The 20,135-nt window shown below is 44.0% G+C and overlaps 2 protein-coding genes across 2 annotated transcripts; one reads left to right on the plus strand and one right to left on the minus strand.

Moving 5' to 3' along the window:
• Positions 1–112: 112 nt before the first annotated feature.
• Positions 113–6,921, plus strand: tmem47 (transmembrane protein 47). Its single transcript, XM_076726795.1, has 3 exons — positions 113–571; positions 4,757–4,897; positions 5,129–6,921. Exons 1-3 carry the CDS (start codon positions 346–348, stop codon positions 5,305–5,307), a joined length of 546 nt encoding a protein of 181 aa, XP_076582910.1. The 5' UTR covers positions 113–345; the 3' UTR covers positions 5,308–6,921.
• A 78-nt stretch (positions 6,922–6,999) lies between these two features.
• On the minus strand, positions 7,000–14,295 carry tab3 (TGF-beta activated kinase 1 (MAP3K7) binding protein 3). Its single transcript, XM_076727023.1, has 7 exons — positions 14,099–14,295; positions 13,206–13,377; positions 11,705–12,965; positions 10,137–10,297; positions 9,635–9,728; positions 8,317–8,400; positions 7,000–7,893 (listed from the first exon to the last, which is right to left on the minus strand). The coding sequence occupies exons 2-7, from the start codon at positions 13,305–13,307 to the stop codon at positions 7,748–7,750; spliced, it is 1,848 nt and encodes a 615-aa protein (XP_076583138.1). The 5' UTR covers positions 13,308–13,377; positions 14,099–14,295; the 3' UTR covers positions 7,000–7,747.
• Between the last annotated feature and the right edge of the window lie 5,840 nt (positions 14,296–20,135).

Genomic DNA, 20,135 nt, shown 5'->3' on the forward strand with positions numbered 1-20,135 from the left:
GAGAGAGAGAGAGAGAGAGAGAGAGAGAGAGGGATGCTGTGAAAGCGGAAGGGATACTAGGCACTAGGACCCAGCAGGTGCAGCCCCGTGTTATTTCAGTGATCTGCAGCACAGTCCCGTCCGCAGAGCGCTGGGTGTGCAGCAGCGGCAGCAGGGTCCCGGCACTCAGGGCGCGGAGTGAGCGGCGGCTCCCCATCCTGCGACCCAGAGCACGCGCACGGAGGAGGAGGGGACAACTAAACTTAAACCAGGCTCAGTTTGGCGTCATCCGAGGAAGAACAGAGTCCTCAGCAGGAAAACACTTCTTGTTGTTGTTTTTGTTTTAATGAGTAAGATACTTTAAATATGGCTTCATCCGTGAGCGGCACAGAGGAGGTCCGGGTGTCGGCGTTGACGCCCCTGAAGTTGGTGGGACTGGTTTGCGTCTTTCTCGCCCTGTGCCTGGATGTCGGGGCCGTGCTGAGCCCAGCGTGGGTCACGGCGGATGACCAGTACTACCTGTCCATGTGGGTCTCCTGCTGGAAGCCCGTCAGCTCCGTGGAATGGTCCTGCAACAGCACGCTGGCCACCGGTGAGACAGACGCTCATGTGCAGAACACACACAGACCGACCTGCTGTAGCTGATGGGGCGATGCGCCACCATGTTGTTTTGGAAGTTTTAAACCAGTTGGGTGATGTAGTTTTAGGGATTTATCACCCTCGAAGTGGTAGGATTTGGGGGTGCAGACAGACACCCGCATTCATATTCAAATGAAAGTCGGATGCACAGCGCTGAGGGGTAACAAAGGATCCCTGCAGACAGTGCACTGCTGAACCAATCTGTTCTGTGGGTGAGAGTTACCAAACATCACCCAGGAGAGCGCTCACTGTTAATTACTTTATGATTAGCTATTGCCTGGTTAATTTAAACTGCAAAACTTTCTAGATGAAACAATATGCACAATTGGTTGCGCACCCAAGCGGGAAATAATCGACTATTAAAAAAAAAAAAAAAAAAAAAAAAAAGTTTATTCATGAGCCTGAAGTCTGATGAATAAGACACCTCTGGTTTTCCATCTAGACGAGTTAACTTCGCCTCTGAAACAGTTGCCCAGTGCCCCACTGAAGGATGTGGGAATACTGGCTCGCCAGGAGCGGTCCAGCTGGGGTTTCATTTGGCCTTTTGTTGCGCACAAAATGAGCCTTTGTGTGGGTTTCTTCGGCGGCCAAGGAGCGAGGGCAGCTCAGAGCAGAGCGCTCCCCAGAGATCCAGATGCCTGGAGATTAGTAACCAGGGAAACAAGCGAAGCACTCCACAAATGCTGATTTGCTCTATTAAGGAAACTTCTTTTCTGACATCGTTTGGTTTCTGGAAGCGTTTCATATTTCCATCACAGCCGCTCAATCAGTGATAAACACAAAAGAAGGTGGTTGAGAAAAGGTCACTAAAAAGCAATCCTGGTTTCAGGAAAGCTTTTATGTAGGCCTTGTTGTGGCATTTGTAAAATAATCCAATACAACAGCCCTGCAATTTGTGAATCTTATAATGTTCATTTTTGTGGCAATGCTGTGCTGGATTACAATAGATTGTAACGTGGACAAAATAAGAGAAACCCTTTACAGTATGAGCTCAAAGCTTCTTAAAGGTAGAATTTACTGCAAGGCTTTTATTGGGGATTTTTTATTTATTTAATAATTGGGGGGGGTCACTATAGCCTAGTACACTTACTTTTTTTCAGCCTAAAAGTTGTCTAAACCTTATTCCTCAAATGTAAAATGTGGGTAAAACTGCGCTCCTGACTTCATTTTGTGTCTGTGTGTGTGTGTGTGTGTGTGTGTGTGTGCGCTGCTGTATATATATAATTTCACTTTCTGCTGCCTCTGACCTCCTCCTGCGTGCTGAGTGATGAATTGTGTTTTTGTTCGTCAGACAAAATGTTTTCTTCTTTCTGTCTGAGAGATGAGTAACAGTGGGTCACACTGGCTCCGATCCTCCTCTGTCAGCGCAGACAAAGTGCACTTTGGTGCCATATAAAGACATGCAGTCTCCGCGTCAGCTCTCAGCTCTCAGCAGCAGCATACCACAGTAAATGCACACAGCACACTGCCCATTTCCTCCGGCCTGTGCTTGGCTAGGCTTATTGATTTGAATCCCAGTAATCAGTTTCTACCCCCCTCGTCAGCCCCCCAATATTTCCTCAGTGTCATGCTCTGGGCATTAAATAAATCCTGTTAGTTTGAAACACCAGCTGGCTGCTCAGATGTTTTGAGCTTGTTTTGCAAGGTCTGCATGTGTGCGTGTGTGTGTGTAATGTGTAGTGTGAATTAGAAAGTGGACATATTGTCTTGCTACTTGCTCATGGAGTGTTTAATATATACAGACACAAATGGTAGTTTCTCTCACTTGCACACATGCACGCAAGCAGAGGGTTAGAGGTCAAGTATATAACACACACAGACCTGACACAGGGCGAGGAATGTGGGACAGTCGTGCAAGATCAGCGTGTGTGCACGCCAGGTCGGTGCGAGATGAAGGGACGAATGTGGAGCCAGAGTGCGAGCGAGTCCAGCTCAGTCAGACGCAGTGATGGTAAAGCATATTAATAATGTAATACGTTATCGATCTTGTATTTGGGTGGCTGTCCTCTCTTTGAGCGGGGTCACAGCACAGTGTTGGATACACAGAGCTTGTAAAGGTTCAGCGTCTCGCTCACGGACCCTGCGGTCCTGAACCAGGAACCTCTGGTTGAAGATCTTCCTGCTTCTTAAACTTCTGCTGCCCTGAGAGAGTGAGGCTAAGTGTGTGTGACAGCAAGAGAGATACTTGAGGCTCTTCTGTGACACAGATCTTCCACCATTGTCTCAGACAAAGGAACAGAATTGGGGCCCTGGAGGATTTTTTCGATCAACACTTCAGCAGCCCATGACATGCACACATGGGACCATAATTAATGCTCAGATTGGATCTTGTGTACTGTATCTCCTTTTCCATCTGTCATCACGCGGGGCTCAGATTAATAGTTTGGCGCTTCCTGCTCGTCAAAGCCTTTAAGCACTCCGACTCTGGCTGTGTTTCTTGCACAGCGTACAGGGTCTGTTCCAAATCTGAAATGAGATGACTCTCCGCATCCTGCTGTTTCATGGGTGCACTGATAAGGCTTTCGGTTCCACACTAGCTGGGCTGAAGGCACCAAACTGACCTAGAGAAGATATCTCACCAACGATGGGCTTTGACAACTCCAGGTCAAGTCACTTTGGCCCTGCGCAGAGAGGCAGACAGCGAGGCGGTGGCAGAGAAAGTCCAGGGGTCGGTCCTTCAGGGGGCCTCGTGTTGTGCAAACTGGAGGCTGGAGGGAGCTGGTGCTCTGCTTTTCATGGGCTCTGTCCAACATCCTGTGGTGACAGGGCCCATTTTTAAACTCTAAATCCTGAACCATATTTGGTCAAAAGTAGTTGATGTTTGTTTATATTTGAGCTGCTTGGCCCCTGGAATAAAGTTTCCCTCCAACACGAGTGGGAACTGTATTTTAAGCAGCTTATGTTCTGTCACTTTCTCTCCGCTGGTGAATGTTTTAATGATTTTCTGCCTCAATAGAGAGGAAATATTCTTGGCAGTGCTTAATCTTTTTTTTTTATATTTCCTGGACTCCATAATAGGCAATATCACGTATATGTACAAAAAAAAAAAAGAAAACATATTCTTAAGTCTTTCAGTGTGAACTTTTCCACCCTCTGTAATGCTGAATTGCTTATGCAGAGCTCCCTTTATGCTTTGATGTTATTTATTTTTTTGTCAGCCACTGTACTCTAAATTATTTCCTCCCGCGTAATCAAATGCCTCATCATAATATCCTCTGCTTGTTTACATGTAGACCTCCTGTTTCCGCGAGTACGCAGTAAAGCTATGAAAGAGACCTTTAATCTCTGAGCAATAACATAGTGTGTCTCAGTTACCGTCCCATCGCTAATTAAGTCTGTAAAAAACAGTTTTTCTCAAATGCTCTCCTCTGCTCGAGTGATTTTCTTTTGCACAACAAACATCTCAACTGTGATGTTTTTCTCTTTTTTGATGAACACACAGGCTTGTCTCCACCTTCCAACTAGGATGGGGAAACGAGATTGAGACGGCTGTTAATTCCAGTTAACCTGAATGAAATGCTGAGAATGCCGCTGAGCTGGCATCAGCCAAGAGGGAGGGGTACTCATTATCTGAGCCACCTCGCAGAATCACTTTGCCTTTCTGCAGCATTAGTATCCGTCACCGAACCGTCGAAACCCGCCTGTGCGTGTGTTTGTTTGTTCCTTGTCAGCCAGAAAGTGCTGCGCTGCGTTCGAGGGGTTATTCACTGCATGGTTCACATTCTTCTTCTGCCGCTGACCGTGGGTCCCCAGTGGTTCATGTCAAAACATTACGAGCCATTGCTTCTCAGAATATGCACGAGGAGCCGTCTCGGCCTCTGAACCGCAAATAGTTTGTGTTTACACAGCGGTGATTCACCACAAACTTCAGGGGGAGGAATCATTTTTCTCTTGTGTGAGACTGAGCATGGCAGTGTTTCTGTGTGTGGCTCACCAACACGGACTGTGACCTGCTCTGCTGCCTCCTTTTCTTTCAGCCCTCCTCCTCTATCCACTTCCCTGCCTCCTGTCAACAGGACAGACAAGGCTCTCCAGAGTAACCCCGTTTTAGCTACCTATGTCACTCCCTATCTCAGTGTGATTTCATGCCTTTCCTCCCTCCCTCCTGTCTGTCCCTGTGTGTGTGTGTTTGTCTCAGACTGGCAGATCGCCACACTGGCCCTGCTGCTCGGGGGGGCGGCCCTCACCCTGCTCTCCTTCCTTGTGGCGCTGATCTCCCTGTGCTTCAGCTCCAGGAGTCGCTGCTACAAGCCCGTGGCTGTCATGCTGGTCTCCGCAGGTACGTAGAGAGAGAAAAGGGAAGAAGGAAGAGCTGAAGGATAGTCCAAAAATACAAAACAATGACTGTCCAGCTTCCAAAAAAACCTGTCCATGGTAGGCTGGCTTTCAAGGGAGGGATCAGTAGAGTATCTTGAATCTTTCTTCTTTTGTTTTAATCTTTATCATTCTGTATGCATTTACCACACTTTGTGACATTAGTACGTTCTCCCTTTCCCTGTTTGCTCCGCAGTGGTGCTCCAGGTCTGCTGCTTGTTCCTGTTCCCCATCAAGTTCATTGAGACGGTCAGTCTGAGGGTGTACCACGAGTTTAACTGGGGCTATGGTCTGGCCTGGGGATCCACCATCTTCTCTTCTGGAGGAGCCATCCTCTATTGCCTCAACCCCAAAAACTATGAAGACTACTACTAAAATATTCAAGGGAAGAAGAGAAATTGAGACTCTCTGTTTCACCCCGTGTCCTCTCCATCGTAACACACAGTGTTACTGTTACACAGTGCACAACCACGGACTAGAAAAGTAGGAATAAGCAAATGCTTGTTTTTAGTTTCAGGACTGGAAATGAGCTCTTCCATCTGATACTGTGAACTCTCAAAGACTGTCCTCACTCATTGGACTAAAGCCCCATGCACTTTTTTTTTTTGGCACCAAACCCGGCTGTGAAAAAGAAATCCAAACCAGCTGCTTTCATTCGGGAGAGAATGTCACCACTCAGATAAGTCTGCGTCCCCTTTAAGTGGGACTCCAGTAGGTCTTAGATTCGGGCAGAAAATCTGGAGGGAACAGATGGATTCACTGACCCCATACCAGGACGAATTGGTGAACTTATCAACCAATCAGAGCAGAGAAGGCAAAGAATGATTTAAACTCAGGCCAATCAGGGAAGTAAGGGATCCAGGGAGGAAAATATCCTATTGAAATGATATCCTGAGGATGACAAAGCGAGGAAGACAGGGCACACCTCAGGAAATGCGACATGCTGCATTTCCCCAGAGATTGGCTTCATCTAGAACTTGGCCTAGCCTTCTTCCTCCAGTAGAGTTCAGCAGCTTTGGGGAAAGCATGTTTTCTCCTGTCCTATTCGAGTCTACTAAAAGGCTCAGAAATACTCATAATAATCAGAAGCTACCTAAGACAGTAAAAACATTCCACAGACTCCTTCGAAATGATATCCCGGTGAGAGGAACATTTCCTGGTTAATGAATAGCACAGACGGTCACACCGTAAACAGCGGTAAATACCTTTGGGTGCTACTGTAAACCTGCAGCAAAACCCCAGTTATCCCTGCTTTTTGATAAAACTGTTGTATTATATGTAAGTATGTGCAGTGAGCATCATAACGTAATAGTCATTCAAAGACCAGTGGGAAGGAAGATGGCAAATGACCATGTCTGCTGAGTGTGTGCACAAGACTGCATGATCACACCACCCAGCATGTGCTTCCACAACTCCCCATGTGATGCCTCATCTTCTCACCCTGTAGGAAATGGGAATGCTACGAGTAGAATAGGCACCATTGAGAATACAACAGTGGATTTTTCCGCTTCAGATAGGATGTTTTTGAAAAAGTAAGCTTATTTAGTTTTTGCATCCAAGTTAAGGTCCACAATAAAGCATTTTAGGAGATGCCAGAGTGCAATGTGAAGTGCATGAGTAGTGTTATGAGCACCAGGGGATCAATCAAGAAGAACGTGGAAAATTTCAAACCTCGCCAAAGGTCTGCGGTTGAAAATTAACCAGCTGGAAAACACTGGCACATTTACAGAAATGTTGATTGTGTCGTGTCTTTATAAATAAATAAAAGAAAAAAAGAAACCTGAAGGAGGAAAATGTAGTCATGAGAGGTGAGACTTGCACTTATCTGCTCTAACCATCTTCTCAAGCCTTGAGGTGGCCAGATACGTCTCCGGTCCCCTGTTGCAACATTAGTGAAAGTGATTGAGTGTGTGCATGCCACTACCATATGCTGATGTGTTTCTGATTCCCACTGGTTTGATTACTAACATAATAAACATGTACTGGGAAGATCATGGTGTGTTTGGTTCATTTGGGGAAAAAAGGAGCTTTGGTGAATTACGACAAACGGTGCAGAGGTGCCAGCTGTGCGTGGTCAAGTCACATAGAATCAGCTCCTTTATTAAGTACAGCAAGTTGAGGCATTTGCACAGGAAGTCAACATCATTTGAACACATAATACAGGGTGGCATAATATGCATAAAAGTACCAGGAATATACTCATATGCAAGTGTCTTTAGTGTTCTTCTTTCAGTGAAATGAGCTCTAATACAGAGCCAGATACAGTGTACAGTCTACATTTCGCATTAGTCAGAACGTATATACCATTGCTTGCATTGTTCCACTGTCAGAGAGGGAGTTACAGGTCCTGGATTAAAGTGGAAGTGCCTCCATTTTGAGTTCAGGAATGGGTGCAGTTTGTGTAAACAGGGCAGTCACTCATTCTGCGTGGAATGTTCTCAAGCTAAACTGTAGCTCCTCCTCCTCAATCCTCAGTCGGTTTGACCTTTCCGAAGCCCCGACCCGCCCACTGCCAGCGTCGCAGTGTGTCACTCCCTCTTTTATACATCTGACACGAGAAGAGTCTCCAGCTGTCCTAAAAAAAAGTATCATCATCTGCCAATGGGAAACAAGGGTCAAAGTGCACAGGAGTAGTTGATGGGAGCAGGACACGTGGGCAGAGAGAGATAGTGGCTCTTCCTCAGCAGGTAAGAGGGGCTTATATACTGATTGACAGGGGAAGACCTCTAGACAGATTTTGGAGGGGTGGGGCTTATACTATCCAAGGACTGGCAGGGGATGGGGCAGGCGTGGGCAACACAGCGCAGTGCCAAGCTCAGGTGTAGCGCGGCATCTCGCACTGTTCACAGCGGTTGAGTGCAGGGTGGTTGAGGAAGGTGCAGCTTTCACAGTTCCATTGGGCGCCTTCAAAGTCCTCGTCCCTCTGGGGCCCCGGCACTGGCTTGGAGCCCTGTTCCCCTTCTAACAAAAACACAGAGAAGCACTACATTAAAAAAGCCTCTTTATTCACTGATAAAGTGCATAACGCAACAACAATTTAAGTGTCTTCAACTCAGGGCTGGCATTAACCATGGCTGTCACTCAACAGGCGTGTGTGAGGAACGCATTCAGGCATCAGCCATTCAGTAGAAATGTTGACAGACATCGCCATTCACTACATAGCACGGTTTCTCATCTAGTTTCCACGCCGCCAGATTTGTGGAGTTCAACACAGAACAAAGTCAGTTGAGCTTTTTCTCTTGCAAGCCGAATCAGACAAACACTGTAATGTGAGTACTGACCTGAATGGTCACAGCGACAGTATTAACACATGATGTTACCCTGGAGAACATCTTATCTTCTAGTTGGTCATTATGTTCTGAAACTACGTCGGACAATTCTCACCTTTCCTCCCAGGTTTGGGTGGCACGACTGGACCAGGCTGAATGTTGTCATAAAAGTTGCTCATTGCTTTTGGGTCAAACTTCCCTGTGGAGGAAAGCAGAAACCAGACACAAAAGTCTGTTTAGAAGTTTATCTCCCAACCAGAGATCCAATCAGTCTAATTGATTGACTGATTCTGATGTTCAGACCGACAGTAACAGCCTTCTCATATATTGCGGTAAACACGACTCCTGCAAATACAGAATGCAGGGTCAACAGGCAAGAAAGGTTTTGCAGCAATATAAAGAAACATCATCTGGGTCGAGCAGTGTTTTGGCATCCAAAAAGCCTTAAAATTGATGGGTCTATTACTCAAACTGACCATACTGGATTGTATTTAATCATCTCACTGGCACCCAAATCAACACGCCCAAACCAATGCAGCCCCTTGCATCTTGTTAATGTAGCAATTAATTTGGTCTAAAGGCCGTTGGCGCAATCATTGATGCTACGATAAATGAGCCAATTCAAGCGCAACTCACTCCTTTACAGAATTTAGCCAGGAGATGGCGCCTTGCTTTGTCTGCTAGCTGCAGGCTTACAGTCAGATGTTAACTTGTGTTACTGATTTATTTTTGCAACTGGACGGAACTTTCTGCGAGAAAAGTTCTTGAGCTAAATAAGCGCCTTTGTGGGCGTACGAAAGCTGAGCTCCCAGAAGCCTGCAAAGATCGCTCACAGAAATGGTCCCGACAAAGACCAGAATTAACACCATTTTCCAGTCCTACGCCAACATCCATCCACCCAAGCCGTCCTCTTACACATTGTACGTGTAACAGCTGCTGCGGCAGAGGTGAGTAAAGAGGAAGCCAGTGTTTAAAACAACCTGCATGCATGACAACTTGACCAGCGTCCAAAATGAATTTGGACGACTAAAACAAAGCCGATGAATGCTTCAGTAATTCTCCAGCTAGACCACGGCCCAGAACTGGTCAAACACTTAAACCTGCTGCCAGTTTCAGCACAACTACTGGGGCATTTCGAGGCAATGCTGTCATAAATTACGGAATAGACAAGAATCATGTTCCAGTCAAACACTGTGCAAGGGCCCAATGAGGGTCAAGTCTGGATCCACCCAGGTCCTGTTACGGACCAGCCGGTCATTTTAGAAAGCTGCATCTGTATGCACAGTGATGGAGCCTCATCCATCACTCTGGACCCAACGCCGTCTGCTTCTGGGGTTGGCTTTTTCAAGATCAATGCTTTCAAATAAATCAGAGACACACTTCAAAGGTTTGCGTGTAGGAGCGTGCATTTATGTGTGCGTGTATATGTATACCTCTAGACTGCAGTAGATCCGTCTCCTTCAGGGTACAGTCGATATCAATCTGAAGCTGTCTGTTTAGACTCCGTAATCGGGTCATCTCTTCAGGCTGCAGCCGGCGCAAACACACAACCCACTTACATTAGACAAAAATAGACAACCAAATATTCCCCATCCCTTTCAAACTTCTTCTTACAAGTAAGAAATCAGTCTGCATGACACAATAGTGCAGTTTGTATTATTATCATTGCTGCATTTTAGCTGCATCTAGACTACTAAGTTAAGTTTAATTGCTTTTAAGAATAATTGTACTCTTTTGCCTTTTAAAACAGCACACATGACAGTTACCATGTAGCTGCTACAGCCTACTGACCTGCCACAACTGTGGGATAGAGATAAATTATTATCAATCCTGAACTTGTGGAATAATTAATTATTTCACAGCATATGACTGTAAATGACCTTTTGTGGTGCCAGAAAATTGTAAAGAACAAACAAGTATGCATTCAGTCCTTACTCTGGGTATGAGACTGGTGGAGTTGACTCTTCGAAAGCGTCTCTGAAGGGCGTCATATTCCATATTGTTGACATCGGCCTTCAGATGCTCTAGTTTCTGCTTCTCCAGCAGCAGCTCCTTCAATAGACGCTCCATCCTGGCCCGCTGGTGGAGCAAGAGTGCTGGAGGGAGACGCACCACACATAAAATGCTTGAAATTCAAAATCTAGAAAACTGAATTTACTACAACACCTTCTCTTACTTTAGTGCTCTTTCATCACTCCATATGAATATACAAGCACAGCAATGACATTAACATACAGGGCAAACAAATCTGTTTAGAAGTTAAAGTTAAAGAAAACAAACGGACACAAAGCAGACACGTAAACTATAGAAGATATATGGCTAGGGACAAAGTCTCGAATATGATAGCAAATACGCCAGCAAGACAGAAGCTAAACGCAACAAAATGATGATCATTAATCACTTCTTCAACGATTCTCTCAGTTTCAAAAAAGTTGCAACAAAGTTGGCATGTGATGGTGTCAATAAAGGTTGCCAAATGTGTTGATACTTTAAATACTGTGTCTTTAAAACTCAAAGCTTCTCCTGAGGATTATTAAATCAACTTTCTTTAATGAATATAACTCGTTTTGTCAACATCAGTACAAGTAGGAAGGGGGCTAATCAAATAAAACGTTTCCAAACTGGTGATTTCTTCAACATCTTTCAATATCATCTGTCATTTGTATGTAAGTGAAGAAGTGTTGATAGAGTGTTGAGTGCCAAGCAAATGTGAACATATAAAATGATTATTTTTTCTTTTTGTACTGACTTATGTAATTTACTATAATAGAATTAGCGCTTGGTTATATAAATGTAATTAAAATAGGTGCGAGCTTCTCTCTGTGTGAAGCAAAAGGGCAGACAGTGTTTTGACAGTAGTGAAAATGTTGCTTTTGAAAGGCTAAACAGCAACAAATACGTGACAAATGTCACTGAAGTAGAAAATTCCATTGGATAAAAAAAATGTGTGCATTTTGGAAATTATTACATCTATCATTTTATGACTGTCTGGAGTACAAATAAATACATTTTTTAAAAAGTATCACTTTTTTTAATACTAGTATTGTCTTGATGTTTAAAATTCTGTAACATTACTTTCAGTTATGGTAGATACACCTTCTATCCATGACACACTCAAAGCTGCAGTACATACTTGAATAAGAAGTTGGATCTTATCTGTCTGGGCCAAACAGTCACATGTTCAATATTTGCAAATATATTAAGGAATAACCCTTTGAACAAACACACCCAGCTAGAATCAAACTAGGGACGCTGCAGTTAAAAGGTCTATGTCTTAACCACTAATACCCAAAATTACCATAAACTTTGCTAAATGGTGGATTCACACAGTCAAATGCCTTCAAAAACAAGTCAGCTATTCTCAGGCTAAAGGCTGTCTTTAGACTTTAACTGAGACAACACAGCCCCAAAACAAACATCCTATGTTAACTCAAAGTGGAAAACAAAAGACACAAAGTCACAAACATGGAGGGCAATAGATATAAAAATCAAGAATCTCTTACCTTGTGTGTAAGCATAGTCATCAGAGCCTGAGCTTGAACGTCGGGGCATTTGCTGAAACTGATTGGCAACGTTCCCTGGAAGAGCAGAGATAGGCAGGATGGGTGCAGGGGCAGCGTTGTGTGCCCCTTGGTCTTCTATGTTGAGAAGAGACTCTGGTTCAACCACAGGAGGTGAGCTGGGTGGCCTCTGGGCCTGGCCTCCTGGGGACACTTTGATTTTGAATGTGTAGGCTGACTGACCCGGTTGAGGAGAGGAGGCCGGTCGAGGCCTTGCGGGGCCTTGATGTTGTAGGTACATGCCAGGGTGGAAGGATGCCGGGCCTGGAGGTCCGCTCATAGTGATGCCCCTGGAAGGGGAGCTGGGCGAGGGGCTAGTGGCCATGTAAAGCGCTCCTTGGGGGTGGGGGGTGTGCACAGGTGAGTTGCTGCGAGGTCTTGGACCCTCCAGGGTAATTTCTATCTGGTTCTTTAGTGAGCTTTTTGTGTGGTAGGGCCTATATACTGCTGGCTGTTGCTGGGGTTGTTGCTGGTGATGGTAGGGCATGCTGGGAAGGGTTGGGGAGCTAATAGGGAGGAAGACATATTGCTGGTGCTGGGGTTGCGGCTGGGGCTGTGGTTGTGGTGGCTGTACCTGATGCTGTGGGGAGCTGTAAGGTGAGCCATATGTGGGAGTACTGTAGGGGGACTGCTGATGCTGATACACAGGTGCCCCTGAGGAGGACCAGGGTGCTGGCTGTGGGCTCTGGGAGGGTGAGGGTCGAATATACAGGGTGGTGTTAGTGCTGTTAGCATAGTGCCCAGGAGGGATCTGCAGAGCTTGTGGGACATTGGGTATACTTTGCGAAAGTGTGACTGTTATAGGGTTCATAGTGTAACGCGGGACAGGGGAGTATGTGGGAGACATGCCCTGGATTGAGGGTGGAGGTGTGGGAGTGCTGGCCGACCGGCTCTGATCGTTCATAAAGAAAGGATTGTAACCCGGGGAGGGGGCCATGGTGGCAGGGGCTGACAGCGGCTCAGGGTAGCTGGGCCGCTGGGGTTCGATATGACTGTCACTGGTGCTGTGCACTAGGGAGCGGCCTACTCCTGTTGCTCCTCCATTTGCTTTGCTTGCCTCAGAGCCCGGGTAGCCCAGGCTAATGTGCAGCATGTGGTTTCGGCTCAGTCGCCCCTCCTCTGGACTGTGATGGAACTCGCCATACAGGTATCTATTACTCTCCTGAGCCAGCAGGTGGCAGCAGAGATCCAGGTTATTGTTGTTCTGAGAGAGCGACAGAGAACAGTCCCAGTCATGCAGTCTGCAGTGTTTAAGTGCTCATCTTGCTGTTGCTATCCATTACATGTAATAAGGGATAACACTAGAGGCTGGTAATCGATTAATACAAACGCAGCAAGACAACTTCCTCACAAATGTAATATCATAATGCCACTATTTTCAAATATTCTCCAAAGAGCTTTCTTAAGCATATGCAGGAATAAGTGTGAGGGTATGTGTGTATACCTGCAGAAGGCACTGTGACACTACCCCCTCTGGGATCTCTGGGAAACGCTGCTTGAGGTCCTGCAGGATGTGGTAGTCGAGCTGAGCGCCTCCCTGCGCCATCCTCAGCCAACACAGACAGTCAACGATCCCAAAGCTGCAAACGCTTGAATAACCAAACTCGTTTCATACCCTGCAGATACAAAGATAGCAGACAAAACTGAGGACCAAACTCAAATGTCATGGGAACGCTCGCAATAATCCTATTACCGCTGTTGGCCTGCCAAATGTCTGTCACACACCCAATGTGTCAGCAGTAATTACCGCGAACATGTCAAATAATCAAAACAAAGTCTTTGTGAGGCATGTCAACCTTAGCTTTCAAAAAGAGTGTAAATTATCCATCAAGAGAGGTGAAACAGCCCGAAAACAACACACGAACACACACACAACACGCCAGCGTAGCTGCTATTCATTCACATTAGCGCACAAGTGCTAGCAAGGTGCCTGTCAGTCTGTTGTTGTTTGTTTAGCCATACCGTTGCACCAAGCAACGACGACATATCATTGCTAGCTAGCAGGCTAGTTATCAGCATCAGCTAGCCTCCGTGCATCACTCAAACAAACCACACCGGTGTAATTGGGTGGCTACGACAGGAAATAGGTCTACCAATCTGAAGAGATTGTCCGATGTTACCAGTTACGAAATCGGCAGCATAATCTCCCAAACAAGTTCACTGTTAAAATAAGATTAACTCAATTCGTCAACTGCCTGCTAGCTAACTTTGCTAGTGCTAACCTTAGCTTGGTCCTATTGGTTGGTCAGCTGTCACTAGCCTGGGTGTTGATGGATTAGCTAGCTAGCCATGCTAAAATCAGCGAGCGTTTTCCACTGGCGGCTTTATTAAACTTACCATAAGCTAAGAGTCTCCCTCATGTCTCGGACCATAGCTGAGTCCCGATGAGAGCTGCGATATGTCTGAAATGGTACAGCGAGGTTTGTCAAAATTTTGTTTTGGCTAAATAACTTGTAGTTTCACATTCCAGCGTCAGGGCCCTGCCGCTGAATTGCATACGAACTGGCTGTCTATCGCGATAATGTCAGATTTTCCCGGACCAGGAAGTTGTTCAAATCGGCTCCCTCGACGCTGTCAATAGTACGCATGTCTGCAATGCCGTGCAGTTCTGGTGATCGTGCGGCAGAACTCCATTCAGTTTTTACTCATTTCTACTCAAAAGCCACAGTTTTTCCCTCAAAATCTATGTTGGTCGCTTTAACTACACAGTGATTCAACAAATTGGAGCTCTTAAATATTTTCAGCCTGTACCAGCTACCAATAACTATCAATAGCAAATATTACAATCAAAATTCAAAATTATAATTGTTTTTATTTTTCAATTAAATTGTAAGATTTTTTTTATTTTATTCTGCTACATCTTACGTTTCAGTGTGCAACCCTGTGGCAAAATAACAAATAAATGACCTTGATTTCTTGATTAATGTTGCAATCAGGACACCAAAATTTACATTAAACGAGGTAGTAATTCTAATCTTTATTTAGAGAGCCCTCTGAAAACCCAGGTCACAAAAGTGATTCACAAAAGAAAAAAACAAAAACAAAAACATTAAATCGACAAGTTCTAAAATCATTTGATTTGATTTTGTGGGCTCATAATACAGGTGAAGTCAATTTCAATAAAGTAAGAAAAATAAATCACAATAAAATCAAAGGATCTCTCTGATAAAAGTATGTTTTAAGAAAAGATGAAGTCACTTAGTTCTCCTCAGTAGTCAGGAAATATTTTTATGAAAAATAAATTACTCCATTTTGAATACTAATTCTTACAAGCTCCTTTCAGTCATATACCTGTAAACTACCAACATACTGCATATCATTCATATTGTTGTTGAACCCCAAATGACAGTATTTTACTTGCTATACATTCAACACTGAACTGAGATAGGGGCCTACAGCACAAACAATATTAAGCTGAAAGAGGACAAAGAATAAATTTCACGTTTGTGGCCAAAAGGGCAGCATACACAGTGTTAAACATAATAAGCACAATTCAAATAACATCTAAATGACAACTGTCACATGGTATAAAAGTGAATAATATAAATTATAGTCAAAATGCAAAACCTGAGTGTGATTTTCCAAAACAATCTAAAATAATGCAAAAAACAATGCATTTAAAGGAAAATGCACTGTTCAAGAAGGCTATTTGCTGCTCCCTTTAAAACTTACAGGAATTCTGTGATAGAAGTCGGCTCTGAATGTTTTTCTGTACACTGTTGAGGGGAAGGAGCTCAAACATACAGTGCACACTATAGTAATGAGCTCACATGTTAAATGTTTAAAAACATGCATGGATGAGCGCTCAGTGTTCTTATTCTACAGAAAGGCACATCATATTCCACATGCTCGTGTGAGTCTGCAGAAGAGATCAGTCATCTGATCTAAATTCATTTTGCATGACTTCATAATTGTTTTTGGCACACTGATGTGAACTGACAAAGTAAATATGTGTGAAAACAAAAGAAAAAACAGGCTTTGTATGCTGGAGGAAGTAACCATGTTCTTCATCTCTTATCCTCTTATCAAGTTCATCTTTCAGTTGCTCAGTCTACTTTCAACTCTGAACTAAAACAACACGCAAGTATAAAAGAAAATACAATGATTTAGAGATTTACAGTCTTACAGATTTTGATTGTTAGCAATGGGATCAACAGCACCTGTAATTAAAAACTACAATAAAAATTGTAACAGGAAAGCGAGGGTTTGCGTCAGAGGCATTTCTGTGTGTTCACTAGGGGGCAGTGAGAGATCCATGGATTCTGCACAAGCTCACTTGAGTGACAATAACACGAAGGAGCTTGAATGGGTTCCTCAGTGAAAATCTACAATATGACTTAACTAGTTTTACAGCCGGAGGGGCAAAACACATGCATCCTTTCTCGTGATTTCTCCAGCAAAAACAGTCAAATGAAATATTTGAGGCCAGAGCCTGTGACCAGTTTTCGCTTAGCTGTTGGTGCTGTTAAGGGACTGTGGTCAGTCATGGATAGCACCACTGTTCAACAGTCTTTCCACGGTAGGGTCGTCAACAAGCCAGTAATGCAGATTTATGTCTCGCTTACGCCAGTGCTGACAGGGCTGACGTTAGGTTTTTGAATACTGCACAGAGGAAGGACACAGGGCATTTTAAGTCTGGACCATTTCAGACTTCATTCTTACTACTTATTTTCAGTCACAGTTTTGCAGTGTATTGTAGCAAAATGTTGTAAATCAAATTGATCCATTTTTGCAATTTCCTTCTAATATTGATTTTAATTACTTTAACTCTGCAGCAGCAGCAGCAGCAGCAGCTTGGTAAGAGGCTGACTCTGTCTACAAACAGCACCTGTGGATTTGCTTTTTCTCCATAAAACAGCTAAGTACTCAGCAGTCACAGCTGGGAAATTATGGCATGTATTCACTGCTTGTGAAGGTCAAGAGAGAAACAGTTAAAAAGCAAACCTCAGAGAAATAAACACGTCAGTATCTCAAAGTTAAATTGTTCAAAATGAATGGTTGACTATTCTGACTCTTCTAAAGTAGAAGACCTGTGTAACATATTGCAGTTTGCTTGTCCTCAATATATATATATATATAAGAGACTATGGCCAGCCATTTCAGCAGCACTATTCTAACCTCAGTTAACCCTGCAACTGGGCTGCTGTAGGGCAAAACAGAGGGGCATCATAGGGTGTTAGAGCTCATTACCTATGGAGTCTCCTCACAGTGTGGTTAGCATGTTCAAGCCCTCAGCAACAAAACACCAGGGAGTTCTTACTAAATGTTACATTTTCTTCACAAAATGAGCATTTTGGTTATAATGAGTGGTAAGCTCAACCCAACAGCTCCAGACACAGACAGTAAGTCGTGACACTGACTCTGTGTCATTGGGTATATACTGTATTTGTTGGGCAGGAAACTGTAGCACCTCAACAGCAAAGCGAGTGGACTGAGATGATTTCACCTGACAGTTTGATTATGTTCGTGACATAGTGCCTCCACTGATGGGAGGGAGGAAGCCTGAGATCTCAGTTGATTTGTAGACAATTTGTGAGGTGTGATCGGTGTATGAAAGTGGGGGGAGGGGGTTCACAGAATAATCCGACGGTGGCCTGATATTTGTTATGAACTGAAACTGTGCTTGTGGAAGTGTGGACAGCTGGTACTTGTGTGCCCATCCACCATCACATGATACAGTTTTGACCTGCTGAGCCAGTCTATTGGGACATCAGCAGGGGGTGTGGGCTGTACCACCACAGAAATATTCATGGGGGGGTCAGGGCTGAGTCGCAGCAGCTGTAGCCAGGGCCCAGTCTGACTCAGGTTAGCTGTCCTTACAGTGATGATTAGTTGCCACAACTGTGGTGCTATTTTAAGAAGTCCCCTTGTTGTCTCTAATACCCTGCAGGACTTAGAACAGAGGCGGATGGAGCACCAATGGCCTGAGAGTTCACATGACAGACCCCCACCCAGTTTATGCCTTAATCTGAACAGGAAGTGCATGAATGATGAGGTGAAAAGAGTCAAAACACTGACAAGTCTGTAAGATGCAGAAAGGCAGTACTGTCTGGTGAAATTTCATGTTCAAATTCATTTCCAAGACTGTGAAAGCTGCGAAAAAGTACACTGAACTTGAAGTACACTGGCTGGCAGTGAACAGTATTTATTATATTACAACAAGTCTTATATCTGTTTACTGTGTTTTCCAAATTGTGTGCATGAGTAGGTTTTACTTTTTGCAAACAAGGACCTTCCAGTAGTCTTTATGTTCTTTCATCAAAAGAACCCTTTTTTTTCTTCTACTAGGGGCCTGGCTCTCAGATTTCACTTCTCAGTACAGTGTTAGCGGGAGCTTTGGCCCTGTTGTCGGGTGTTTCCCAAAGCCCGGGGGGACAGTGATTGCTGAAATTATGAAATGTCTATTTATCCCGACATGTTCTTTTAACCTGTAATAGTGATTTCACACGATGTTCTTCAAGTCAATCCTGTAATACGAGGTGCTAAACAAGGATTATTTAGGCTGGGCTTAAAAATATCTGACAGCAAGATCAATAAAGGCTTTTGTGTGCCACCTCTCAAAAAATCTCTATAACATTCCTTGAATACTTGAATGGGGACTTGGTGGATTTTCTGCCTGAGGCCTGCTTGGCCAGTGAGTCAGCAGCTGTGTGTGGAGCCATTAAGGCAGACAAAATGTGTCTGCTGCATGGTTTCTATTTACATCCACCCACAGTGAGAGAACCACTTTCTCATCTAAGTTTAAAGGAAGACTCAGCCATCAGGTAGCATATCTTAACTCTATGGTTTATATATGTTTTTAAATGTGTGGCACTCTGGACTTGGGTGAAAAACGCTCTTGGTATGGTGATATGAGGTCCAACCGTCATTGCATATCAAACTGACAGCAATATCTAGGTTAGGCGGGAAAACAAAGGCCAAGCTGGTGTCCCTCTTAACTGATAAGTCAGGAATCTTGGCACAACAAGCCAACAAGCAGATAATGATAAAGTCTGTCCGCATTTAGGTTGCAGGCCTCCCAATGTCCAGTCTCTTTTGTACCAGACAATTCAACTCTTCTTATCTCAGTGGTCCACACCTGGTAAAAATACATGTGTAAAGTAATGGACCCTGGATTAACATCATTAGTCAGGCACTATTATAGCTGGAACAATAATAAAAAACAGGAAACGGCAAATGTATGAGAAAAACATGGCAGACAGGTGAGGGTAGAAACAGCAAATAAACACTGAGTAGGTTGTCTACTTTAATGACCCTTGCGTCTGCACAAAACTATTGGCCTAAATTAGAGGTTACACATAAGTAAGATCTCTAACAACTGAACAACAAACACTTAATCATGTAGGAATTTCACAGTTATACACTGATAGCTACAGCCATGAAATCTTATCTTCATTATTGCAGATACACTATTTTTGCATTAATGCTATTGTGGAGATATTATCGTGATATCACAGAATATATAAATATCATTATAACCTCATTAGTCAATAACCTGATTTTGAAATAAATATAATGAATCTGTACAATAAACAGGACAAGTTAACCACTGAGAAGACAACAATAGGCCCCATTAATCCATACAAAATAGTTAAAGACAATTAACAGTATGTATGCAGCTGCTACTGCAAATGATCAGGATGAGACTGTGCGGACGCTTGTGTGTGCGCGCGCACGAGGCGACAGCTGAACCTGCGGCAGGCGCGTGCGGAATGCAGTATCCGGTAGAAAGTAACGGTACTTTTATGGAAACGGCAACCAGCAGCCAGTCGAGTTGGTCGCATCTCGGATTGTCCCGCTTGGCCTGCGTTTCACTTCATCTGGTTTATATCTACCAAAGGGATTTCTTCTTAAATCAAAACAGGAGGACGACAGCGCGCGCGCTAAAGAGGTAAACTCCAGTTTGGTGCATGATGAAGGAGACGGAGGTTTGTTAAACTGTAAACGAGTGTGGTCAGCATTATGTAGCAAGGTCAGAAGTAAGTGAGTTTAATTAAAAGTTAATTTAATCACACTTGAATTTAGGCAGACACCCGGGACATCAGGTATCTTAAAGTGTAAATCAATACTTATTTAGTTGCAGTTGCAGGTAGTTGCAATTCCTGCAGCAGTTAGACAGAGAAATGAACTCGTTCATTCGTGGCAAACTCTCATTTCTTTCTGACACTCACTGTCATGATGCCTTGTGCCAGCTGAGTACAGAAATAGGACATCAAAACTCAACCTAACAATTTTCCTCTAACCGGAATCTTGTATTGTGTTAATTTCCCAGATTTGACATTATCATAAAGAGACTGACCTGATTCAATACAATTTTGAGTGAGCAGATTTATGAGAGGTGTCCTGTTTTTGCACATAGAGGCAAACTTTGCAA

Source organism: Chaetodon auriga, chromosome 3 (genome assembly GCF_051107435.1).
Source record: "Chaetodon auriga isolate fChaAug3 chromosome 3, fChaAug3.hap1, whole genome shotgun sequence".
Classification (NCBI taxonomy): domain Eukaryota; kingdom Metazoa; phylum Chordata; class Actinopteri; order Chaetodontiformes; family Chaetodontidae; genus Chaetodon; species Chaetodon auriga.

Bases quoted from the DNA above. Each gene is read 5' to 3' on its own strand.
- tmem47 (XM_076726795.1), top strand. From the start codon at position 346: ATGGCTTCATCCGTGAGCGGCACAGAGGAGGTCCGGGTGTCGGCGTTG. The intron at 572-4,756 runs GTGAGACAGACG...TGTTTGTCTCAG, and splicing joins CAACAGCACGCTGGCCACCG to ACTGGCAGATCGCCACACTG. The intron at 4,898-5,128 runs GTACGTAGAGAG...TTTGCTCCGCAG, and splicing joins TGTCATGCTGGTCTCCGCAG to TGGTGCTCCAGGTCTGCTGC.
- tab3 (XM_076727023.1), bottom strand. From the start codon at position 13,307: ATGGCGCAGGGAGGCGCTCAGCTCGACTACCACATCCTGCAGGACCTC. The intron at 12,966-13,205 runs GTATACACACAT...TCGCTCTCTCAG, and splicing joins TGTCACAGTGCCTTCTGCAG to AACAACAATAACCTGGATCT. The intron at 7,894-8,316 runs GTGAGAATTGTC...TGTTTTTGTTAG, and splicing joins ACCCAAACCTGGGAGGAAAG to AAGGGGAACAGGGCTCCAAG.